The 26935-nt window shown below is 41.0% G+C and overlaps 2 protein-coding genes and 1 long non-coding RNA gene across 4 annotated transcripts in view; all 3 read left to right on the top strand.

Annotated features, from left to right (window-relative positions):
• Positions 1 to 26935, top strand: part of LOC306648647 — a 392598-nt gene that overhangs the window by 21519 nt on the left and 344144 nt on the right. The window lies entirely within an intron of this gene.
• LOC306647675 (P protein-like) lies at positions 94 to 25221 on the top strand (the record flags this gene model as incomplete). The annotated part of the gene is made up of 5 exons (XM_079117192.1): positions 94 to 114; positions 4621 to 4680; positions 5277 to 5381; positions 20038 to 20131; positions 24607 to 25221. The coding sequence occupies 5 exons, from the start codon at positions 94 to 96 to the stop codon at positions 24654 to 24656; spliced, it is 330 nt and encodes a 109-aa protein (XP_078973318.1). The 3' UTR covers positions 24657 to 25221.
• Positions 12585 to 14140, top strand: LOC306648622 (casein kinase II subunit alpha'-like). The gene has a single exon (XM_079118794.1). It carries the CDS (start codon positions 12640 to 12642, stop codon positions 13690 to 13692), a length of 1053 nt encoding a protein of 350 aa, XP_078974920.1. The 5' UTR covers positions 12585 to 12639; the 3' UTR covers positions 13693 to 14140.

Genomic DNA, 26935 nt, shown 5'->3' on the forward strand with positions numbered 1-26935 from the left:
TTGGTGGTGTGGCAGTGGCTAATCTGTATGTACCTTGATATTGGGTTTCTAGTCTCTGGCAGGTGTCCTAAGATGGAGCTGCTCCAACTAAAGATGGCGGTGGCAGCAGCAGAGGTAATCCAAGATGGCAGTGCAGGCATCCCAAGATGGAGGCTGCCACACACTGGTAGATGGGGAACCGCAGCCACCTTGCAGGCGCTTGCGGGGCTGAATCGGCAGGGGCTGGCACCTGACTGGATTCATGGAGGCAGCCCTGGAACACTTTCTTGAAAAATGAAATTTACCCAAATTAACTCAAGTTGCAATAGAGAATCTGAATAGAACTATGACAATTAAAAAAACAGAATTAATAATTTAAAATATTTCCACAAGGAAAAGTCCAGGCACAAATGGCTCTAATGTTGATTTCTCTCAAATATTCAGTAAGTAATAATACTAATCCCACAAAATTCTTTCAGAAAATAATAGAAGGGGGACATCTCCCTACTCATTTTGTAAGTCATTTGTATTTCCCTGAACAAAGGCATTATGTGAAAAGAAAACTCAGACCAATACCCTTCATCAACATAGATTGGAAAAATCCTTAACAAGATATTCATTAAAACCAAGAAAGTCTTACTCTAGGAATACAATGTTGATTTACTTTTCAAAATAAATTACATTTTTTCATACTAACAAAATATAGGAAAAAACATGACCATTTCAGTGAATGGAGAGAAAGCATTTGACAGTACTCAAATTCATGATAAAAATTTTCAGTGAACTGTGAATCCTTAAATTGATGCAAGACATTTTTGAAAATAATAGAGCTAACTTCATACTTAGTCTGAGAACATTAAGTTTTTCCCTGAGACTAAGAGCAGGGTAAAAATGTCTACTTTCAACATTTCTATTCAACATTCAATTTAATGGAAGGCATAGCTATTGTAATACAGCAATACAAGGAAATAAAGGGTAGAAAGGTAGAAATGGAAGAAGTTAAACTCTCCCTATTTGCAGACTGTATGATTGTGAATGTAAAAAATCCCAGGTAATCTACAAGAAACTCAGCACTACTCGAACTAATATATAAACTTAGAAAGGTCAGAAAGTACAAGATCAATGTCCAAAAATCAATATATTCTCATATACTAGCATCATATCAATTGGAAAATTCTTGAGCAATTGTATTTGCAGTGGTACCCAAAGCATTGAAAACCTAGGAATAAATGTAACAAAAATCGTGCTGAGAAATTTCTGAAAAAATTTTTTAAAAAAGATGTGAGTAAATAGAGATATATATTTTGTCCATAGATCAGGAGACTCAATATTGTTTAGTGGCATTTCTTCCCCTATTGATTTATAGATTCTAATGCAATCCAAATTAAAATTGTAGAGGCTTTTTTCTTTTTCAGATAATAACAAGCTAATTACATAATTTACGTAGAAATTCAAAGGACTGAGAATAACAAAAGCAATTTTTAAAAAGAAGATTAACATTGGAACACTTACCTAATTTCATTAATTACTATAAAACTATAGTAATGAAGACAGTGTGATTCTGGCCAAAGATAGATAAATGGAGCCAAACAGTCCAGAAATAGACCCTGACTACGTGATACATTTTGATTTTAAATAAAAGTGCCAAAGTGACTTATTTGGGAAAGAAATATTTTTTCAACAAATGGTGTTTAAGCAACTGGATATCTGCAAAAAAACAATTAGAATGCTAGGATTCACTTTTCATTTTTATATTTTCATTCCTCTACATGTTTATTGCTGATGTTCCGTTTTTGATTTCATCATGCTCTCTTTCTCTCAGTCTGTCTCTTTCTCCAGCTCTCTCTGGTTGTTTCGGTTGTCTTGTTTTCTACTTAACAGTTTCTCATGGGTATATAGATTTTGTTACTCTTATAAAACTCTGAATTGTTTAATTGTTTCCTATTTTTTTATATTCTGTTCTTAATTATTACTTTCTTGTCTCTTCTTTTTTAGGCTCAATTTGCTGTTTTTTTTTTTTAACTTCTAAAGACAGATGCTTAGCTTTCTGATTTTCATGCTTTATATTTTTCAGTATGTATATTTAAGAGTATAAATTTCCTTTTAGCATAACTTTAGCCATATCACTCAAATTTTCATATGCATTTTGGTTATATTTGTATTTTGTTCATTCAAATTATTTTCACTTTCCATTGTGATTTCTTGACTTATTTTTTCTTAATTTACCAGTTTTTGAAAATAATTGTAAATTTGTCTAGTTGGTCTTGTAGTTGTTTATTTGTGCTTGATATATTTTGAGGCTGCTATTAGACACATATAAATTTAGGACTGTTTACTCTTTAGGGAGAATGAAGAGTTACAACATTTTCATTAAAATTTGCATGGAACTTAGTTTTTCTTCTGCATCCTTATTTTTTAGAAGTCTTTGGAAAATTGTATGTATTTGCAATATAGAGATGACAGACTTCAACCTTAACTCATAGGGGTCAATGTTGATTGGTACATTTACACTCTTTTGCTCTTAGTTTCTTTCTTTAAAAAAAATTTTTTTTTTTAAAAACAGACAAGAATATATAGTTTATTTTTTCTGGTACTGGGTATCAAACCTAGGGTCTCATACATGCTAGACAAGTGCTTTACCAGTGAGGTACATCCCCAGCCCTAGCTCTCAGTTTCTTTAAGCAAAATGATTCTTCTGTGTCCTTAGTCTATGAATTCTCATTGATGCAGTTTTGAGGTCTAAGTCAGTTTTGTGTTTTACTCTCATTCATGTTGCCTGTCTTGTGTCCTTGATGATCCTAGACTGATTCTTATTACTTGACCTTAACTTGTAGGACTTCTGAGGGCCTACGTTTGGATGCTTTTTTCTAGAAACTGCTTGTATCTGCTTCTGCTTGATGCTGGGGCATAATTCTAATCTGTTTTAAGGATTTCAGCTCAATGTGAGAATTCTTGTTTTAGTTTACAATCTCATTGCTGTTCACACCTCCTCTGAATTCCAAGAGATTCCATTCCTCCTTGCCATCCAAATCTTGTAGCTCCTGGACAGCAGCAGCAGCATTTTCTTGGGGAGAGAGGTTATGTGGAAAACCTTACATTTTCTTGCTGATCCAGCAATGTAGTAGAAAGTCTGTTTTATCCAGAATTTATTTGTTTGGCTGCAGAAGAAACCTAGACCTCCTAGTCCATCATTTTGAAAGTGGTAACAATGATGTATGGTATTGACTTACTGCTGGGGGACAAAGATGTCAGACCATTGCTGAATCAGCATTTCTGCAACAGAAGAATAATGATATGTTATATTGTGATTTATATTACACGATTATCCTTTCAATGCTATATATCAGTTGATAGAGACAAGCAATGTGTATAATCCTCAAGTATACATAAAGTTTAATTTGTGAAGTGTAGAATATATATTGTTTATCTTTAGGCTTGATAGAAAGTATAACAAACTTTTTTTCATTTGGCACTTATAAAAGAATACACAGTACTTGTATTTTTCTCATATTATGACCTTTTTAAAAAAATCAAGAGATCAAATAACTGAGTTATTAGATGCAACGTTCAAGTGTTTTGAAGATGTTATTTTTATCTCTATGCACATCATAGACCATGATTGGCATAATTTTATGACACTAAACATATGAACGTATAGCTGTCTATATGTATACATCCAGATGTGCACATAATACTGTGGGAGTGCATATACACATATAACCATCTCTATTTGGTATTTGGCAGAAAATTTGAATCTGGGTTACACCTTTGCTTTTTCTTCAGTTGATGGTATGCTACAAAATAAAAGGAATTAATTTTTTAATTACAAATGTTGTTTAATGAAATCTGGATGATGATGTTGGTTCTTAGTGGTTGATTTTATCTCCCATGGGACATCATATTGGTAATGGGGGAGGTGCTCCTGTCATCTAGTGTGCAGGGGCCAGAAATGGTGCTCAACATGTTATAATGGGCAGGTCAGCCCCACAGCAAAGAATGACCCAGCTACCAAGGTTGGCAGTACTGAAAATGAGAAACTCTTTCTGGCTGAGACCAAGGTGGCAGCCAGAGCAGACTGGCTTCGAATAAACTTCCATTTTCTTTCTTTTAATCTCCTTTCTTACCTTTCCCTCAATATAATTTTCTGCATCAGTCTAGTATTGCAGAAATAGTTACTTCCTTCAGTTAAATAGACCTTCCCTTCCATGTGTTTTCTTTTTCAACTTTTAACTGTGTTGTTTAACTTTAAAAAGAAATTGAAAATGCAGCTTTCTTGAATAACCTTCGCTATGGAGTGGCATTTCATTATGTACAATCCAACCGTGCCCTTACACACAGATCTTAAAATTTTAAAATCGCCTTCTATTCAAATTTAAATTTCATGTGGACATTAACACAAATCAGAGAGGAATTCCTGCCTCTGCTATTGTGTTTTATTTTTCCTCCTTGAATCTTCAGTGTGCATATGTGGTAGTAAATTATTTATAGACTGTGTATGAGTCTGATCTTTTATAAGTAGTGAGAATCTGGCCTTACTTTATGCTCCCTTTTTCTAAAAAAAAAATTGAAAGACACTTAAAAAAAATCTTATGCATTTTCTTACCTTTAAACTGATTCTCACCACATACTCTTTTTTTCTAGGCATTGGCGCATCTCCACTTAATAGAACATGTCGGAGAACAGACTGCTTTGCTACTAAAGGTACATTAAATGCTGCAGTAGAATGTGCTCCAGTCACTGTTCTTTAATTTTGTAAAAAGAAAAAAAAAAAATCTGGTAAGAATAGGTCACATTAATTATGTAAAAAGCACAGCAGGGAAACTATTTTATCCTGGGTAGCCTAGAGATGGAGATTTTTTTTTCCCAAAGAATGTATAATTACAGATGCCTATTATTTTTGCTTTTAGCCTTTAGTTAAAACCTGTCGAGGAGAGCAGTGGACAGTCAGTCAATGCTACAGAAGTCCCCATCCCAGGGCTGGGGACTTGGTCATCAGGTTGGTGGGACCAGTGTGTGGAGCCACCAAATGTGGATGAGGAGGGGACTTTGCTCTGCCCATTCCTCCCATAGGGCTAGGGGGCTGGGAATTGCTCTCCTCAGTTAGTTGTAGAACCCAGCTGAGATTCCTGTGCAGGCACGGCCCTGGTTTGCACTCCTGAGTCTGTTTTTATTATGTGTTCAGAGGAAGAACTAACAATCGTTTGGTTTTTTCTGACCTGTCAAAGGATCAGAGCCTAAGATCTGATTTCACAGTGCAGCTGTTGATGTGCAGCACTGATATTATCTGTTCCTTCCAGATGGTCCCAGAGGATCGGCGCCTTGCAGCTGCCATTGTCCTGGTAGTATGGGTCTCGACCTTGGCTTCATCCTTGATTGACAACATCCCATTCACTGCTACAATGGTGAGTTGTATATTTCTGTGGGTTTGAGGGCTTGCCTTCAGCCTGTGCACACTCTGGGCTTGCCCTTCCTTCCTAAGAAGGCAGAACACAAAACCTGTCCTTTTCCACACTCACAGTCAAGATTAAAAAATGAGGGAAGAGCCAGGGCATCTGGGCAGGGAGCACTGAGAGACCAGATAGCAGGCTGGGAATCGAGGGTCTGCAACCAGGGTGGATGGTATACCTGTGTGACTGGCTATTTTGGGGTTCAACCCACCTGAGATCTGTTGCCCCTTCCAGAACACTGTTCATCTTTTTTTTTTTTTAAGAAAAATTTGAGACACCAAGACAATTTCACCTTTATTCCCTATGAACATGGAAGCTACTCTAATCAGCTATGTGACTTTTGGTGTTTGTCTTGGGCAGGATTTTTAAGTTTCTTTGTGGTCCTCACCCCCGTCCACCACCAGAAGTACCCATAACAAATTTCTTATAGGATGATGAGCCCTACTCCTAGGGTTTCTGTGTCATTGTTTTTGAACCCTGGTGTAATAAAGCAGGAATGGGGGTTGCATATAAGAACTGGGGTTTTGTCACAAATACCTCAGGGTCCAGGAGTGCTGGGCACAGGGACACAAGCCTGGTGAACACTCCTCATGGCAAGATACTGGATGGGGGTGTCCTCTGTGGTGTTCTTGTGACTGGACCCCTCTGTTCCCTATGTCTCACATCTCCATTGCTCAGAGCTTGGCCTTGGGGTTGCACTTTTGGGAACATCCACTGGGGACCTGCATTGTGTTCCATCTCAGCATCAGTAGGTAAGCCGTCTGACCATGAAGAAAGAATCACACAGTATGGAGGAAAGGTGCCAGCAAGGTGTACATGTGCTGGTGATCAGAGCCCATGAAGAACTGCTTCAGAATGGTGCACGGGAACAGTCTGATTCATGGTGTCTACAAAACTCAAACCAACGTACTTAGATGTGAAATATTGAGTGTTGTCTCCTAAAGTCTAGAGACTATCTGTGGGCATCATTTCTATCAACCACGTCCCAGAGGTCAGAGGCAGTGCAATGAATCCAGAGAAGAAATAAGAACTACAAGAACTGGAAAGGAAGAAATAAAACCATTGCTCTTTAAAGAGAATATGAATCTGTGTGTTTAGTTCAAAAGAATCTATCAAATGAGTATTAAAATTATTAGTTTGTTTATCAGGAACTCGAGTTTAAAACTCAGGAATCAGCTGTATTTTTATATAGGAACAAAAAACTTAGAAAATGAAATTTTGAAATAAATGCCATTCATAAAAACACCACAAAGAAAAAAGAAAAAAAGAATAAAAAAGAGAGAAAGAGAGAAAGTCCCAGTTTTAGTTCATTGGGCTCCAACTCTCTTGACACTGTGGAGCTTCCCTTAGATGAATCCTTAACCCCAGAGACAAGAGCAGCTTATGCACTTATTCTCTTCTCAGATAAAGCAAAGTGTCCCAGCCATGCAAGGCCACATGGTGTGGTCATAGAATCCAGATTTTTGTCAATCTATGTTAGTCAGCTTTTTGTCACTGTGACAAAATACCCAAGAAAATCAACTTAAAAGGAGGAAGGAAATAGAAGTCAGACTATCTCTGTTTTCTGATGACATGATCCTATACTTAGAAGACCCCCCCCCAAAAAAAAAACAAACCAAAACTCCACCAGAAGACTGAAGAAGAGTTGGTAAACAAATTCAGCAAAGTAGCAGGATACAAGATAAACATACAAAAATCAATAGCTTTCTTATACTCCAATAATGAATCTGCTGAGAAAGAAATCAGGAAAACAATTCCATTGACAATAGCCTAAAAATAGTGGGAAATAAATCTAAGTAAGTGAAAGAACTCTATAGTGAAATTTATAGAATACTGAAGAAATAAATTGAAGAAGAGCTCAGAAGATGGAAAGATCTAGCATGTTCTTGGATTGGATTGGCAGAGTTAATACTGTAAAAATGGCCATATTACCTAAAGTGATTACATGTTCAATTCAATCCCCACCAAAATATCAATGACATTTTCACAGATCTAAAAAAATCACTAAAATGTATACGGAGCCATTCATGGTGGCACATACCTGTAATCCCAGCTACTCAGGAGGTTGAGGCAGGAGGATTGCAAGTTTGAGGCCTGCCTTGGCAACTTAATGAGACATTATCTCAAAATTTAAAAAACAAAAAATGAAAAACAGGACTGGGGATATACCTCAGAGGTAGATCGCTACTGGGTTACATTCCCAGTACCCTCCTACCCTGTCCTTCTAAACCCATTTGGCAGAATGAAAGATCTAGAATAGCCAAATCAATACTGAGTAAGAAGAGTGAGACTGGTGGCATCACAATAACTAATCTCAAACCATACTAGTAACAAAAAGTTAATAGAGGTGTAGTAACAAAACACCATGCTACTGACATTGGCATGAAGACAGACATGAAGACCAACAGAGTAGAATAGAAGACACAGAGACAAATCCACACTGGTGTAGTCATTAGATCCTTGACAAAGATGCCAAAATCATACATTGGAGAAAGGATAGCCTTTTAAACACATGATGCTGGGGAAACTGGATATCCATCTGTAGAAGAATTAAACTAGATCTTTCTCTCTATTATGGTTCGGCTATGAAGTCTTTCCCCAAAAGCTCCTGTGTTAATATGACAGGTGAAATGATTAGATTAGGAGAATTGTAATCTAGTCTGTGGATTGACCCACTTGATAGATTAATAATTTGAATGGACTAACGGGGTGGTAACTGTAGGCAGGTAGGGTGTGACTGGAGAGTGAGTAACTGGGGGTGTGCCTTGGGGTTTATATTTTGTCCCTGGTACCTCATACTCTCTTCTCACTCTCTACCATGAGGTGACAGCACTCCTCCTCCATGCCTTCTATCATGATGATTTGCCTCACCTCAGACCCAGAACAATGGAACTGTCTGATCATGAACCTTTGAGCTCAAAATAAACTTTTTCTCCTCTAAGTTGTTCTCATCAGGTGTTTTGATCCCAGCAATGAAAACCTAACTAATATTTTCACCATGCACAAAAATCAACTCAAAGTGAATCAAATACCTAGGAATTAAACCAGAAACACTACAACTGCTAGAAGAAAACATAGAGCAACACTCCAATATATTGATGCAGGGACTCCAAAATCTCAAGGAATAAAACCAAGAATCATTAAGTGAAAGGACACCAAATTAAAAATCTTTAGCACAGCAATGATAACATTTAAGAGCGTAAAAGAAGCCTACAGAATGGGAGAAAATTTTTGCAAATATCTATTCCATCAGGGAATTAATATCCAGAATGTATAAAGGACTCAAAAAACCTCAACACCAAAACCACAAATAATACAATTAATAAGTGTATAAATGAACAGCATAGACTTTTCTCAAAAGAAGAAATAAGAAAGGTCAAGAAATATATGTAAGATTGTACGACATCTTTAGCAATCAGGGAAATGCAAATCAAAACTATACTGACTTTTAGAACTGATAACTGAATTCAGTAAAGTAGTGGGATATAAGATCAATGCACATAAATCTAATGCATTTTTATACATAAGTGATGAATCTTTGGAAAGAATAATCAGGAAAACTACCCCATTCACAATAGCCTCGAAAAAAAATAAAATACTTGGGAATCACTCTCACAAATGAGGTGAAAGACCTCTACAATGAGAACTACAGAACACTAAACAAAGAAATTAAAGAAAACCTTAGAAGATGGAAAGATCTCCCATGTTCTTGGATAGGAAGAATTAATATTGTCAAAATGGCCATACTACCTAAAGTGCTATACAGATTCAATGCAATTCCAATTAAAACCCCAATGACGTACCTTACAGAAATAGAGCAAGCAATCATGAAATTCATCTGGAAGAATAAGAAACCCAGAATAGCTAAAGCAATCCTTAGCAGGAAGAGTGAAGCAGGGGGTATTGCAATACCAGATCTTCAACTCTACTACAAAGCAATAGTAACAAAAACGGCATGGTATTGGTACCAAAATAGAAAGGTAGATCAATGGTACAGAATAGAGGACACGGACACAAACCCAAATAAATACAATTTTCTCATACTAGACAAAGGGGCCAAAAATATGCAATGGAGAAAAGATATCCTCTTCAACAAATGGTGCTGGGAGAATTGGAAATCCATATCCAACAGAATGAAACTAAACTCATATCTCTCACCATGCACGAAACTAAAGTCAAATGGATTAAGGACCTCGGAATCAGACCAGAGACCCTGCAGATTATAGAAGAAAAAGTAGGTCCAGATCTTCAACATGTCGGCTTAGGACCAGACTTCCTCAACAGGACTCCCATAGCACAAGAAATAAAAGCAAGAATCAATAACTGGGATAGATTCAAACTAAAAAGCTTTCTCTCAGCAAAGGAAACTATCAGCAATGCGAAGAAAGAGCCTACAGAGTGAGAGAAAATCTTTGCCAATCATACTTCAGATAGAACACTAATCTCCAGAATCTATAAAGAGCTCAAAAAACTCTACACCAAGAATACAAATAATCCAGTCGACAAATGGGCTAAGGAAATGAATAGACACTTCACAGAGGAAGATCTACAAGCAATCAACAAACATATGGAAAGATGTTCAACATCTCTAGTAATAAGAGAAATGCAAATCAAAACTACCCTAAGATTCCATCTCACCCCAATTAGAATGGCGATTATCAAGAAGACAAGCAACAATAGGTGTTGGTGAGGATGTGGGGAGAAAGGTACACTCATACATTGCTAGTGGGGCTGCAAATTAGTGCAGCCACTCTGGAAAGCAGTGTGGAGATTCCTTAGAAAACTTGGAATGGACCCACCATTTGACCCAGCTATCCCACTCCTTGGCCTATTCCCAAAGGACTTAAAATCAGCATACTACAGAGATACAGCCACATCAATGTTCATAGCTGCTCAATATACAATAGCCAGATTGTGGAACCAATCTAGATGTCCTTCAATTGATGAATGGATAAAGAAACTGTGGTATATGTACACAATGGAATATTATTCAGCCATAAAGAATGATAAAATTATGGCATTCGTAGGCAAATGGATGAAATTGGAGAATATCATGCTAAGTGAGATAAGCCAATCTCAAAAAACCAAAGGACGAATGATATCGCTAATAAGTGGATGATGACGACACATAATGGGGGGAGAGAGGGGTTAGTATTAGGGTTAGAGTTAGGGTTAGGGAGGGCGGCAAGAATGAAGGAAGGAAGGACTGTATAGAGGGAAAAGAGGGGTTGGAGGGGTGGGGGGAAGGGGAAAAAAAAACAGAATGAACCAAACAACATTACCCTATGTAAATTTATGATTACACAAATGGTATGCCTTTGCTCCATGTACAAACAGAGAAACAACATGTATCCCATTTGTTTACAATAAAAAAAAAACAAAAACTATACTGAGATTTCATCTTACTAGAATGGCAGTCATCAATAACACAAATGATAATGATAACTGGTAATACAGATAACAATAAATCTGGAGAAAAAGGTACACTTACACATTGTTAATGGGACTGTGAATCAGTACAACCACTTTGAAAAGTAGGATGGCGATTCCTTAAATGCTAGGCATAGAATCACCATATGACCCAGCTGTACAACTCCTTGGTATTTATTCAAGAACTAAAATCATCAGAGGATAGTGATATGAACATATCAATGTCCAAAGCTGCACAATTCACAATAGCCAAGTTATGGAACCAACCTATGTCCATCAATAGATGAATGAAGAAAATGTGGTGTGTGTATATATATGATATATATATATATATATATATATATATATATATGAGATAGAGTTTTACTCAGCCACATAAAAGAACAAAATTAAGACATTTACTGTTAAATGGTTGGAACTTAAGAACATCATGCTAAGTGAAATATATTCCAGACTCAAAGTCAAAGACTGAATATTTTCCCTCATTTGTGAAAGCAAGAGAGATATTTATAAAAAGCAGGGCAGGGAGAGGATTTAATGAAAATAAAAAGGAGAACAGTAGAGCAGAGAAAGGGAATTGAGGGGAAGGGTAGAGAGGTGGGTAAGAGGAGCAACCACAGAATGAAATTGACCAACTTATGCTATGTGCATGTATGACTACATCACAGTGAATTTCACTTTTATGTATATCTATAATGTACCAATTTAAAAAAAACAAAAAAGACAAGTAAGACCAGTAAAGCAGAAGAAGGGGATCAGGAGAGGGAGAATGGAGGGAAAGGGGAAATACTGGGGATTGAGAATGAGCAAACTCATGTTAATTTAAGGGAATCAGAGGACTGTACAACAAAAATGGTAGTTCACTCTAATCTTCAGGGGGTGTACAAGATTCTCAGAGGATCCCAGAAACTGCAGATAATACTCAGCTCTATATATACTATGTTCTTTCCTACATGTACCTATGATAACATTTAATTTATAAGTTAGACACAGTAAAAGGTTAACAACAATAACTAAGGATAAAATAGGACAATTATAGCAATGTACTCAATGAATGTATTTGTAATACTTAAAAATTGCTTATTTTTGGAAGTTTCCATTTAGTATTTTCAGATCATGATTGACCTGGGATAACCGAAGCTATAGAAAGTGAAAACAAGGGTAAGGGGGCACTTCTGTGTTCATATGTCCACCACCCAAAATGAAATGTGAACTTTTTATCTTACTTGCCTCAGGGTTTCTTGTTTGTTTTATTTTAAATAAATGACTATGCAGTGGACATGGGTGTGCAGATATCTCTCAGAGATCCTGATAGCAATTGTGTGTGGCCAAAAGACATGGTCTATAGGATTTCCTACTCAGAACCTTCCTAAAACATACTTCACTACCTGGTATGGGGTCACTTTTGCTCTAGCCACATGCATTAAAATACAACAATATCAGCTGCCCCTTTCCCGGCCGGTGGCTGCCCCTGCCGGTGCCGCCGCCGCCGCCTCCTGTGGCCGCGAGCCCAGCGGAGGCCGCCGCGGAGCGCGAGCGCCGCCCGCCCCGCCGCCCCGCCGGCAGCTCCTGGGCCCGGCCGGCTCGGCCGGCGCCTCCACCCCCCCGCGCCCCCTGCCCGCTCGCCCGCCCCCGCGGGTCCGGCCTGGCGCGGCCGCCTGCCGCCGCGCTCCTCCTCCTCCTTCGGCGCCCCACGGCCCGCCGCCTCCTGGGCCCGCCGCCCCGCGCCCCCCGCCGCGCCGCCGCCCTCTGCGCCCCGCGGCGCCCCCGGGTCCCGCCCGCCATGCCCGGCCCGGCCGCGGGCAGTAGGGCCCGGGTCTACGCTGAGGTGAACAGCCTGAGGAGCCGCGAGTACTGGGACTCCGAGGCTCACGTCCCGAGCTGGGGTAATCAAGATGATTACCAACTGGTTCGGAAACTTGGTCGGGGGAAGTATAGTGAAGTATTTGAGGCCATTAACATCACCAACAATGAGAGAGTGGTTGTAAAAATTCTCAAGCCAGTGAAGAAAAAGAAGATAAAACGTGAGGTTAAGATTCTGGAGAACCTTCGTGGTGGAACAAATATCATTAAGCTGATTGATACTGTAAAGGACCCTGTGTCAAAGACACCAGCTTTGGTATTTGAATATATCAATAATACAGATTTTAAGCAACTCTACCAGATCCTGACAGACTTTGATATCCGGTTTTATATGTATGAACTACTTAAAGCTCTGGATTGCTGCCACAGCAAGGGAATCATGCACAGGGATGTGAAACCTCACAATGTCATGATAGATCACCAACAAAAAAAGCTACGACTGATAGACTGGGGCCTGGCGGAGTTCTATCACCCTGCTCAGGAGTACAATGTTCGTGTAGCTTCGAGGTACTTCAAGGGACCAGAGCTTCTTGTGGACTATCAGATGTATGATTACAGCTTGGACATGTGGAGTTTGGGCTGTATGTTAGCAAGCATGATCTTTCGAAAGGAACCCTTCTTCCATGGACAGGACAACTATGACCAGCTTGTTCGCATTGCCAAGGTTCTGGGTATAGACGAGCTGTATGGGTATCTGAAGAAGTATCATATAGACCTAGATCCACATTTCAACGATATCCTGGGACAACATTCACGGAAACGCTGGGAAAACTTTATCCATAGTGAAAACAGACACCTTGTTAGCCCTGAGGCCCTAGATCTTCTGGACAAACTTCTACGATATGACCATCAACAGAGACTGACTGCCAAAGAAGCCATGGAGCACCCATATTTCTACCCTGTGGTGAAGGAGCAGTCTCAGCCTTGTGCAGAGAACGCTGTGCTTTCCAGTGGTCTCACAGCAGCCCGATGAAGACTGGAGAGCGACGGGTCTGTTGCGGTACCTCCCACTTTTCCATAAGCAGAACAAGAACCAAATCAAACGTCTTAACTTGTGTAGAGAGATCACGTTCCGGGAGCAGACACAAAACGGTGGCAGGTTTGGCAAGCACGAACTGAAGGGCAGCCTACCACCGTATATCAAACCTCACTTCCGAATGTAAAAGGTTCACATGCCTTGACTTCCTGTTGACTTCCTCCCGACCCAGAAAGCATGGGAAATGTGAAGGGTATGCAAAATGGTTGTTGGTTACTGTTGCTCCCCACGCCCTTTGAAGTGTCCTGTGGCCGCCTGTTTTTCCAGCAAACCATGTTAACTAGCTGACCACAGACACCACAGTGGGGGAATGGGGGCAATATATGGCATGATGGACAGTTACATATTATTTTAAAAGTATATATTATTGAATAAAAGGTTTTAAAAGAAAAAAAAAATACAACAATATCAACTTAGGCATATTGTTGCTGCTTCAGACACTCAGTATTTGGTTTCCCTCCAAACTGACACATATAAGCCAAAATCCTCCCCTTAGTCTCTTCCACAAAATGCTGCCAAATCAATGGATATAATCCAAATTCATGAGGGTCGATCTCCGAGGAATAGGGGGATGGAAAGATGAAAACAGTCCTCACTGAGGGAGACAGAGAATGTCATATTTATCTATAATGAGTTTTATTTGTTAAAAATGAAATAAATAGAAAACTAAGGCAAAGCAGATAAGATATTCAAATTTCTTGAAATGTATGTGAGTAGAGTTTTATAACATCTTCACATACAAGCATGTTTGTATAATTGTATCTTGTATGGGTTCCCCACATTGCTTTTGTAATCAGTCTTTCTGATAAAGCAGATCTTTATATAGACTGATCTATTTCTTCTTGCATTGTTTGCTTCATGATCATATTAGTCATTGAAGTTCATCACCAATGTAACTTCTGAGTCACTGATTTCTTTTATATTGTGTAAGGTCTCCATCTCTGCTTAGTGCCTCTGCCCACTTTATCTTTTTTCCAATCTTTTGATTTTTAAAAAAATCTTTTGTAGTTTCATTTTTTAAAACAGTATGCAAACAGAGTTTTAAAATTTCAAGTAGATAATCTTAGCAGGTAATGATTTTATTCCTAGACTTTTAGTGGGGAGTCATTCTATTTTTAATGTACATAGCAGTATCAGCACTTTAATCTGTAACCAAACAAAGGGTTCACCCCTTGGTGAGTGCAAAATCAATAAGCACGCTAGGAGATAAAAGAGCAAAGATAGGTTTAGTATTTGTCCAAGTGAGGAGAGCACTGGGGAACCAAAGCAAGAGAGTCTCTCTTTGCAAAGAAAGCAAGGGGGCATTTTATTAGGGAAACTTATGCATATTCATATTGGAAAAAACTCATCCTCTCAGATAGAGGTGGGCACATTCATGAGCATGCTCAGTCTGAGATCTTGCTTCTCCTTATATCACAGGTTCAAAAATGACCACTGGAATGCCTCCTGGTCAGAGAATTTAGCATTATAATGAAACTTTGCTAGTTCACTCTAGGTCACCTAGAAGGGTGATTTAGGGGGACTCAGGGATCTTGGCTGGTTCCTTGTCGTTTTCCCCAAGGGCTTTATCTGAAGCAAAAGAACAACGTGAAGGGATGGTAACAGTCATTGGAAAGGACAGCAACCTCCTCCCTTGCAAGCACAGATGCTTGTCCCTAAAAATTCCTACCTAACTACAGCTAACAAATAAACAAAAACTAATTTAATTAGTTTAAGAATAAAAGGAATTTGTCTAGGGAGGGTACACAGTTCTTGGAATTTCTGAGAATTTCTCAAGGACATGGTGGGAGGGGGATGGGGCTGACCCAGGAAACCTTTGGATCCTTCTGAGTCCTTCTGGCTTGAGTGCATAGGCTCATTCTCCCCACTGAGTGCGGAACCTCTGTCACCATGCCCTGAATGTGTCTTGTCATACCCCTTCCTTCAAATTTTCCAAACCAGGCTCTTGAGCAGGTGTTCCTGATTGGAGGAGCCCATATTCCATGCTGCAAGGGAGGTGGGGAAAATGAGTTTCCTATTTCTCCCTGGGGAGTTCTTCAAACTTAGGAAAATCTTCAAATCTTCTTTCTATGCTTACTTAAATGCTTCCTCCTTAATGCAGAGCCTCACTTTCCTCTGGGGTCCCCTAGTACTCTGCACATAACCACCAAGTTATTCACTAAGATTATTGTCAAGGGATTCTGCAGCTGTCTGGGAACTCTATCATTTCATGTCTGTATCGGCATTCACTAGCACCATGCTGAGCATAAAGAAGATATTTAGAAAGTTGTTAGTAAATGGATTAAAAATGAATTAACTGAAGTAGATTGATTTTCCTAAAGTGACACTTTGCTCCTCCCCCCTCCTTCCCACCAACCTACCATCCTCTGGTCACTCTGTTATTGAGACAGTTGTTACTCTAATGCTTCACTGTATCCCTCAGAGTCACAGACACCATCTCTGCCTGTCCTTCCTTCCAGGCCTCTTTGTCACTGGAGACATACCCTCATCTTCATTGATATGGGACCACTCTCTTTAGCATGGTGCTGAGAGCTCTTGTGCTTTGGTTTATGTAGTTCTTTGCTACTGATCATAACTCTCCCTCTCAACTCTTTCCTTCCCTGGCCTGGAGTCAGTCTCACCTCTATGTTGCCCCAATGAGAGGTGGTTCCTTTTCCAGATCTACCTTCCCTATGGAAGTCACTGGGTAGGACAGTCACCCCAGGTGCAACCTGGTGCATCTACTCATCTGCAGCTCTGAAAACTGCTGGGTGCACTGGTTTGTGATGGGCACTTGGAAAGGACTGGGGATAAAATGGAAGTTTTGGGACCATGAATGTTGGAGACAGGCCAGTGTCTACAGGTGCCCTCTTCCCTAGGTTCACTGATAATTAATCTGAGTCTGTGTCCCTGGGTTTCCAATTGCTCATTATCTTCCCATATTGTGGTTGCAGGGAGTCCTGCCCATCCCCCGAGTCTTTGGGGAAACTCCTCATAATAAATCCACATGCATAGTGGTATCTCCCACTGGTTCTGGCCTCTGACAGATGCAGTGATATGAATGGGAGGTGATTTAGGTTTTCTGCCTATAGAAGGTCTGCTCTGACCAGGAGAATCTTCACTCTGTGTGATTGTGGAGTCTTCTGACTCAGGACATGATGCCGAGGCTACATGGGCAACAGGAGTCTGGCTCATGTCTGAGACCTTAGCAATTATGCATTTCCCTCTCCACCTTCTGCCAGAGTAGAAAGAAGTGCAGTGCCTCATCCTCACACCTGAAACCTTCATGGTCTGGCCTGGATCACCTGGTGTTCAGGCATCTGAGGTTATGCTATAGGGGGTCTGGTTTCTTGGACTGTCCATGTGGTCTGCTCCAACCAAACATCTCTTAGAGTTCTGATTTTCTCTGCACATACTTCAGAGCGCCACTCAGGGTTCAACTGAGGAATGAACAAGGACACCAAAGTGAAAATATACTGTGAAAATATAGTGGTAGGAACAGAGTCACCTGTTGTTAGACATAGAGTTCAGTGACTCAGCTTCCTGACCTACAGAGTTGCCAGCATTCTAGCCTAGTCTCTGTCAGCTGTGCCAAAACAGCTCTGGCCCAGGTCATTTGCCAGGTCAAGAGACACTTGTCCATAGAGATTTCGAGTGTATGAAAGTGACACAGGGTCAGAGAGCTGACAGATGTAGTTGCCATTTCCAGTGACTATAAATGCTGGCAAATGTGGGATTGAGGGAGATCTGGTGAGAACTGGGGGCTACGCTTGCCGAGGGGTGTTCATGAGAAAGGTGTGTGTATGTTGTTATATTATTTCAGGAGTGTGAACTCAAAGAGACAAAATGAAGCCTTCTCTTCTTTGGTGCTGTATCACCAAAATGTGTCATTAGTTTGGGATTTTTTTTCCCTAAATCCATATTGTCAGCTATGTTCTGAGAGCTATAGTTGGAAGCTCTGTTCACATTCATTTGTGATATTTCTTTTCTTCCAGTGGTCAGGGAAGAATGCCAAATAATTTGGGTAATGCAAAGACAGTAGGATCACACCAGGGGATTTTATACTTATCTCACCATGTTCAGAGTAGAAAGAACCAGATTGTAGATGGATTTCTCTCTCTAAATGAGCTAGACAGGGCTTCAATGAATCGAAACGAAGCCAGGTCATCGGTGGTGGTAGGAGGGAAGAGGCAGGGCCTTTGTGGATTAGATTTGCTCTGTTAGGTTTTCCTTATCTCTCTCTCTGTCTTAAGCCTTTCCTTTTATTTGTATTTTGCTTATCTTTAATGGTGACAAATTTAACAAAGCTTAACACTATTAAGTCAATTTAATTTTGATATTTCATCAATATTTAGTGTAATCAGAGCAGACGCAGAGACCATGAAGCAGGCAGCTTGAAACCCCCCCTCTGGCCCCTCTTTTGTGCCACTGTTAATCTCCCTCTTGCTTGGGACACGGAGAGGCATTGGGGTCTGGGGACAGTGGCTCCCCATTGATTGGTATGGAGATATTTCAATATTTTAACACATATTTCTATGTAGGGAAATCCCTGCCACATCTGCCTACCTCTCCTTTCTTCCGCTGTCTTCGGTCGACAGTGAGCTGTGGGAATCGGAACTGAGAATTCTCTGACAGTTTTTCTCCATTGAAGCCTGATCTTTTCAACTTCATTGACTTGAACAGGAAGGAGTCTCAGGCAGTTTTCAAGTTAAAATGTTATTATTCTTGTCCTAGATGTTGAATACAAAAAATGGTAATTTATGCACATAATCTTGTGGGTTTCCTTTAGCTGACTTCTTGGATACTCATGGTTATCTGTGCTGTCAGTCAGCCTCTGTGTGGAAGTCAGCTTCTTAAGGCTGTCTTGTTCTTAGGCATCTTCTCCCCCCAGGTTTCTTTGTAGGCCCCAGAAGGAGGTTTTGGGGCAGTTGTAGTTGTTGGCTGTGACACCTGACAGGGGAACAAACACTCTTTCAGAGGTGATAAAAGTCAGAAGCGTTTCACTTTAGCGTTTACCTTTTGCTTTTTACTTGATGTTGTTTTGGTTTTAACTCATCCTTTCCTAAAATGTTCAGGATCACAATAATACAGAGTGCTGAATCAGACCCAGTGGATGGCATTAGGTTAATAATGTGAACCTTTGTAGGAATTCACAGTTCAGGCTCTGCAGAGGGTCCATTTGAGCTCAAATCCCAACTCTGCCATTGTATGAACTAAAGAAGTGCTAAGATCTAGAGAAGCAGAAATGTGAGCAGCATAGAGATTGTGTCCTCCATTAGCTTGGTGCTGACACTGGTCTTGACAAGCAGTGTGGAGTTGCAAATCTTCTCTAAGTGGTGGATGTACAGTGGGCTCCCTGTGGTGGGGGGAGAGCAGTCCTGGAGGATACTGCAGTGCCCAGAGGTGAGAATCCTTCACTTTCCATCACTCACAGACCAAGTTGCCACATGGCCATATCCTAGCTCCATGGCACATTTAGGAGGTCAGCAGTCTAAGAAAATCACTGTGTGTGTGTCCTGAAGACACAGGACAGCAAACCATCAATTAAAAAAATATTCAGGGAGACTTAAACACATCACATTTTGGAACATAGATTTCTACAGAAGTTTCACAGTCACTACATTTTCTTAGTTATAATAATGTGAAATTCAACTCTGCCAGAAAGGTGCACCTGTTGTTGACATGACTTACTAGAGGTTGGTGGTTCCTAGTTGTAGAATCTATACCTATTGTGTCCTACAGTGAATGTCAGTGGGGTTGAGAAGACTGGCAGAGAGCTGTGTCGAGAAGCAGGTTAGCCCTGCTTTACCAGTGTGCAGTTTGGAAGCAGAGAACTGTTCTGGCTTGGTCATTTGTGAGAAATGTGTTCTGGCATCTATCTGTGCCTCAGTTTCCTGATCTGTCAATGATACACCTGAGGAATGTTTGAGAATTAACTGAAATGATTCATGTGTAAAATAAGCACAGGATTTGCAGGATTTCCCAAATGGTGGTTGGATTGTAACATCCTCAGACATGCTGTGTTAGAAGCTACATGACTTTACTCCACTGAAGACCCAGAGCAGCAGCAGAGGGACAAGCTACGAATAAGGAGAGCCTGTTGGCCATGTGGCTGGATCCAAACACAAAGACATGGGTCTCAACTCAAGTTTTTGTGGATTTCAAAGTTGGCTTTCATTTCCCTCCATGCATCCCTATGCTTCCTACAGTCTTACTGTTGCGAAAGCACTTGGGACTTTTTAAGTTTGTCACAATGTGCAGCTCTAGTGAGCTTCTGTGAGATGTGGTGCCTTTCCTACACAGATTCCTGTGCTCCTGAACCTGAGCCAAGACCCTGAGGTCAGCCTTCCTGCCCCACCACTCATGTACGCCCTGGCCCTCGGAGCCTGCCTGGGAGGTAAGCAAGTGCTGACTGCCCCGCGAGAGCACGCCCACACTGTTGCCAGGCCTGAAGCAACAGCGAGTGAATATCAGATGGAAAGTAAATTAAGGAGAGCCTCAGATTTCCTGAGGGGAAACACATCTACTTTGGAATGATTCCAGAGCTACTCAGTTCCTCTGTAAAGCCTGTCACTTCTCCCTCTCCAAGAACTGCCTCTGACATTCCACGCTCATGGCCTGAGGATGATTGTGATTGAAATCCCAAAGTTAATGTGCAACCATGCTGTGCCATGTGGACTGTGGCTTATGAATCCAAAGCCACCCTCAGTGACACTTCTCTTTCTTTATCCTTTCCCCCTTCCCTTATTTCTTCCTTAAGCGGGAGATGGGTAGGAGGAAGGGTGATGGCGATCAATGGGTGAGCTCTGAGAAGGAGAGACTCCCACCTCACAGTAGGAAAAAAGATGGAATTTTTATTTTGGTGGTAGTGGTAGGGTTGTAGTTTAGAGAAATTGCAAAGTAAACTAGAGTGTTGAATGAAACTGACTTTGGGGATCAAACATGAAGCCTTTGGTCTCCAAGGGAACTGGAACCTTCTCACCTTAAGAAAGCCTAATCACCTCTGAGAATACAGGAGAGTTATGGAGAATCTCAGCTAAGCACACCAGATGTACTGTAAGTTTTTATTCTTACATCCGGGCATACTTAGATAATCCTGCCTTCTTTGTTCATTGATTGATCTCTATTATATCAATAACTTTCTCTTTAGTTTATCTCCTTGTTTGTGAAGGGGGATTAATGCCATATAGTGAAGTTTCTATAATTTCAAAGGACAGCTAATTCCTCTAATTCAGTGGTTCAGGACTGAACTTCTTACAAGAGTACGGAACTGGGAAACTTGCTCACATCTAAGAAACAGCCCCAGGAAAAGCATCGGGAACTTCATTCATGGCTATGTGTAACACTGGCAACAGAAGCAGAATCCTAGGACACCTGGAAGTACATCCTCCATGTGGGATTTTGTTCATTCAGACTTACTGAGTATTTGCTGTAATAGCCTGAAATTGTGCCAGGCAATTAATTCTTCCCAGACATCCTATTGCAGTGGATGCCCTGAGTCCTCCAGAGGTGCCCAAGAAAGACTGGAGGAAAAGTCAGAGAAGATGCTCCAAACAGGGAGGTTCTGAGCGGGGTCTTAAAGGGTGAGAGGTCTTCTGGGCTAGTTGTGATTTCCCTAAAATATGTGGGGTGACTAAGGGGAATTCTCAGGGATAGATGTTAATGCAAATCATCTATAGTCTGATAACTTCAAATAGGATTAGATACTTATGAGTGCACTTGGGAAGTAGGGATACAACAGTAGGGAATAATACAGGTTATAAGTCTTGGGATCTTTTTAACCTAATAGCTTTGAAAGGCACTTGCTTCTGGCATAGCAGATGATCATTTGTGCTGGCTGTTAATGCTGTACTTCTATGGGGTCCTCTCTCTCATTGCCTCCAGGTTTGGCATTTAGAAAATACTGTGGTAATCCCAGTGACTTGAGAGGCTGAGGCTGGAGGATTGTAAGTTAATGGCCAGCCTCAGCGACTTAACAAGACCCTGTCTCAATGTAAAAAGTCACAAGGACTGTGGATGTGGCTCAGTCATAGAACATCCTTGATTAAATCCCCAGTACAAAAAAAAAAATACTCTGGTAAAATACATAACATAAAATTTACCATCTTAGTCATTATTAAGTGTGTGGTTCCGTGGCATTAAATATGGTCACATTGTACCTAACTCATCGTAATTCACATTGTAAGTCACCTGTCAGCCAAGGGTGTCTTCATACTGGAATTCACCTTGTTCCACCACTATCATCCATCTGTAAAGTGCTTTTCATCATTCCCAACTGAAATTCCATACCTATAAAACAGTATCTCCCCATTCTTCCAGCGTCTGGCATTTTGACGAACCCTTTAAATAGAAGTTCGCAGTTGGCATTAGGATTACCAGTTGCTGTACAAGTGGGGGGACATTCACTAGATAGTTTGAAAGAAAAACTTCTTTACTGGTCTGACCTTAATACTTTTTGGTCATTCTTTTTTTCTAAACTAAGAACAATTCAAAATCTTTTAAAAAAAATCTGTCAACAGTGTGAGTTTCCTGGAAAGCAGAAGCTGAGGCAAGTTTGCACGTTAAGGCTTGCTCCATAGCTGCAATCCTAGGGCAGAAACACCCAGCAGAGTAAGTGACATCAACACAGAGAACAAGGGAAATGAAGAACAGTTCTGTGCATGGCTAGTGAGAGATTGGGAACAATTCAAGAAGTGTGTGGCTGTATTCAAACCTGTTGCTTTCCTTGAATCATGTATCTTTAAGGACAGGTGGCTTTTTAACTTGCCAAAGGGAATGCCAGTGCACAGAGTTCATTTTTATGTTTTCTGTCAAGTGGAAACTTACCAGGGATCTGGGAGTATGGCCTGTTTAATCCAACTTGCACTGGCTGACACAGGAAGTTAGACTGGAGAGTCTTTGTATGAAATGTTCACCAAAAGCAGGGCAGGAATAATTTTCAAAATGGTTCTCATTCCATCTCTAGATCCATTGATCACATTTCCATGTAGGATAATCCAGAAATGCTAAGACAGACAACAGCTGCTCATCATGCACACCAGTCCCCATTGACTTCTATGCCAATGGAAACTGGGGCAGAGTCTTGAGCTAGGGTAGTGACACCTAGGACCTCTTTCTCCTCGCTACTTGGAACCTATGTCACTTAGAGATACTACATGGAACCTATGTCACTATCAAAACCGTGCTAGCATTTTATAAGTTACAGGCAGTTCCTGACTTACAAATGGTTTGATTTAAGCAATTTTTTTGACATTGCAGTGGTATGAAAGTGATATGAATGTAATAGAAACCATACTTCAAATTGTGAGATTTACTCCTTTCCTGGGCTAGCACTATGTACAAGATCTTCTCTCCTCTCTTCTCTTCTTTTTCCTCTTCTTCCCCCTCCCCCTCCTCCCTTCCTCCTCCTCTTTCTCTCCTCCTTCCTTCCTTCCTTCCTTCCTTCTCCTTCTCCTCCTCCTCCTCCTCCTCTTCTTCTTCTCTCTCTCTCTCTCTCTCTCTCTTTCTCTCTCTCTCTCTCTCTCTCTCTCTCTCTCTCTCTCTCTCTCTCTCTCTCTCTCTCTCTCTCTCTCTCTCTCTCTCTCACTGTGGCAGTGAGCTCTAGCTTCCAGTAACCCACATGATCATGAGGGGGAAACAATAGATCCTCTGCAGTGTAGTGTTGCTAAGCTAGGGTGTTTGCTAGGTTAGGCATTCTAAGTAAAAAAAACTTTTTTTTTTCTTTTTTTTACTTAGAACATTTTCAACTAACAATAGGTCTGTCAGGATGTAGCCCCATTGTTGAGAAGCATTTGTACTGCAACAACCATTGCCATCTGAATAAATAGTACACTTACAATCTTAAGTGATTCCACAATTGCTCCATAAGATTTCTGGAGGTGGAGGTGGTTCTGTCCTCATCTCATACTGATGAAGCTGACTCCCTTACATTCTCCTGCCCATGACAGGCAGGGAAAGGCAGATGGCTCCTTTCCTGGTAGGTAACTGACATGAAGATGGGCAGGTATGGCCCTTTGCAATCAAGGAGTCTTGAGGGTGTTTCTTTGGGAGTGGAGGAGGCTTCTGAAAATGACTTGCCTATTCCTGAGAACAAACTCACTCCTTCCTTTGGACATTGTCATGTGGCAGAGCTGCCTGGAGTTGTCTCCAGTCTGAGTGTGGGACCAGCTCTGTGCATGCTGGTGGGTGGTGGAACACATAGATGACCATAACAAATCCTGTCTGAGCCCTGCAGCAATATCTTCGGGCTTGCTCCTCCTCTGACTGCCCATCACATGGGAGAGACTTTCTCTGTTGCTGTCATCATCTTGTTTTGCATCTTTCTTTCATTATATCTAAAAACTTATTAATAGAACAGAAATATCACTGGTCTGCACAAGTTACAGTGCTTAGAAGATTTGGGACTGTGAGCTATTCTGAACCCCTAGCTAGTATTCTTTCTGCTGTGTCCGCAGAAATAACACACCGCTGGGGGCTGCCCCAACTCCCTCCCCACACTCTTCTCTGTGGCTTCCCTGTGCCATGCCCACTTTGATTGTCTCATTTGACTGACTAATAAGACAAAAGGAAAGGCTGTTTGGGAGCCTTTTGACATTTTGCCTCCCTCATACAAAAAGATGGGCGCCCATTCTCTTCCATATCTTCCTGCTTCTGATGTGGCAGTGAAACCATCTTGTGATAAAAAGAGATGCCCAGAGACCTGCCTCAGAGATGACACATTGAACAGAGGCTCACCAGCCCTCCACCTCCAAGTTTCTCATTCCGTGGGAGGTGATCCCACTGTTAGTCAGGTTTTCTGTTTCTCATAATTGAAAGTATCCTGAAAAGAAACAGGGTTAATGAGACTTAATAAGATAATGTTTTACCTCCCAGGTCAGGAGGCCTTCAGAAAGCCAGGTGACTTCTTACAAAGGAATGTCTGAGAAGGATGGGACCTAGTAGGGGGAGGTCAGGTTGTGAGGATGTATTCTGGTTCGGGGAGGATTTTGAGGCAAGAGCAATCTCTGTGGTGTTTTCAGGCTACATTTCTGAGAAGGTGAGCAGAAATCCAATGTATAAAGATTGCACAATCAACTACCTGACATAATCCTGTGCTGTTCCCGCTCATTTCTCTGTCATCCACCTCCCCAAGGCCAAAGCAGGAGCCCTGCCTCATTTCTTCATGTGGACACAGATTCTCCTTCTCTCTGGTCACAGAAGGTCATTCCCTTGCACTGGGGTAGCTACAGAGCAGTGTCTCACAGCTACCAGTCCTCCACAGAAAGAGAGTCTGTTCTTCAAATGTTGAGGCACAGATTAGCACTCAGCTAGACTGGCTATATCTGGGTCGTGTATCCATCCTTGAGAATTGATTGCCACAGCTCAAGGGAGAGAAGAGGTCCATTGACTTGGCCATGCAGATTCACCCTTCCCTGAATCAATCACTGTGTGTTTGTGTGAGGGGAAGGGGGAGATCTAATGATCTGATTGGCTGACCTTGGCTCTATCCTTCACCCAGGCCATGAGGACTGGCTTATGTTCATGTGTGTACAAGTGCATCTCTCATCTTGTTCACTGTCAAAAAAGACTTACCTGGGAAGGATTTCATATGAAGGAGCTGCCCTTTGGTGAACAATGCCAAGTAACCTCATTGTTTCACTTGGTTGTTTTCATCCATTCTTTCATTCACTGAAAGAATTTCCTGGCAGGTGTCTGGGCCTGGAGCCCAAGGAAGGTAATTTCTGTCTGAGATTTCATTCCAGTGCCTCACAGGACACACATTATCCCCTGTGTTTGCTAGCTCTAACTGCATTTTCCTCTAAAAGATACAGGCCAGGTGATTCTACTGTGACTTACCCATTCTCCTTAGCATCTCCTTTTTTCTCTCACAGAGAGACTGTAGTCCTGTTTGTGAAAGAATAATGGTATTTACAAGCAGAGAACTTATTTTCTGGTGGCAAGTGTGTGTGTGTGTGTGTGTGTGTGTGTGTGTGTGTGTGTGTGTCTAGATATTTATAAGAAATCACTTTGATAGTGCCTGTAAAGTAATGATCAAATCACAGCCTCTGAGATGGTCCAAAACAAAAGAGAGCAGCAACCTACCACCAAGATGAATTGAGATTTTATTCTATTTTAATATTTTTGATTCCAGGTAATGGGACACTGATTGGAGCATCTGCAAATGTCGTTTGTGCAGGAATTGCAGAGCAACATGGATATGGATTCTCTTTCATGGCATTTTTCAGGTACCTTAAAAAACTCATTTAAAATTTCTATTTTATCTAGTTTGAGACTTACGGGAATCTTAAAAAAGAAGCAAATATGCATTCTGCTACACACAAGGATAAGCATGCTTTTAGCAATTAGAGAGACTTTAGTATAGGTGAGGTTAGCTCAGAAAGAAAAAGGTATTAAAAATTTATTGCTGGGACTAGTTCTGCCACACAAAGGATGATTGATTATGAATGATTCAACTTGAACCTGGAGTCAGTAAATAGTGGTGGGTTTGCTGGATACTTCATATCATTGTTCTTTTGAAAATTTTGCTTGGGACTGTGCCTTGACTGTTCATGAAGATGGTGCATAACAAGAGTCTTGACTTCCTCCTACCATAGTGCACAAAAGAAAGTCCCTGTTAGCAGGGACTTATTGCAGACTGGGGCTTGGATCACCATGCTAAGGGTAGTCTGGAAGCAGACATCCCACATGTGGGCATCTCTCAGGAGGAGCACACAGAGGTGAAGTCTACAGTAGGGAAGCAGTCTTTGTGAAGGAGAACCTGCTCCAAAGGTGTTTTGTCCACTCTTGGGGCTAAATTCCCTGCACACCTGTGTTTACATAGCACAACTCCACCTCGCAAACAGGTGAGTGAGCAGAATAGTTCTATGAAATGGTGCTATCAAAAATGAACTTCATTCCCTTGGCGTTGAGTCATACTTCCATGGAAGTTCTTTGACCACAAATTCACAGCTGGGTATATGCACAGTGAGGGATTTCAGAATGTTCATCTTTGAGTGGCAGCATGATCTGCAGCTTGTGGAGGTAGCCATGCCTGCTCCACCCACTTGTTCCTCTGCAGGATGCCGATTGCCTGGGTATGGGCTTGGGAAAGAGCTGTCATATCCAAGAAGGACTAAGAATAGTGATCTGGTCCATTTTGAGTTGTTATAACTAAATACGGCAAAATACCTATATCTGGCTATAAAGAATAGAGTTTTGTTTT

This window comes from Sciurus vulgaris, assembly GCF_902686455.1.
Source record: "Sciurus vulgaris genome assembly, chromosome: 17".
Classification (NCBI taxonomy): domain Eukaryota; kingdom Metazoa; phylum Chordata; class Mammalia; order Rodentia; family Sciuridae; genus Sciurus; species Sciurus vulgaris.

Bases quoted from the DNA above. Each gene is read 5' to 3' on its own strand.
- LOC306648622 (XM_079118794.1), top strand. From the start codon at position 12,640: ATGCCCGGCCCGGCCGCGGGCAGTAGGGCCCGGGTCTACGCTGAGGTG.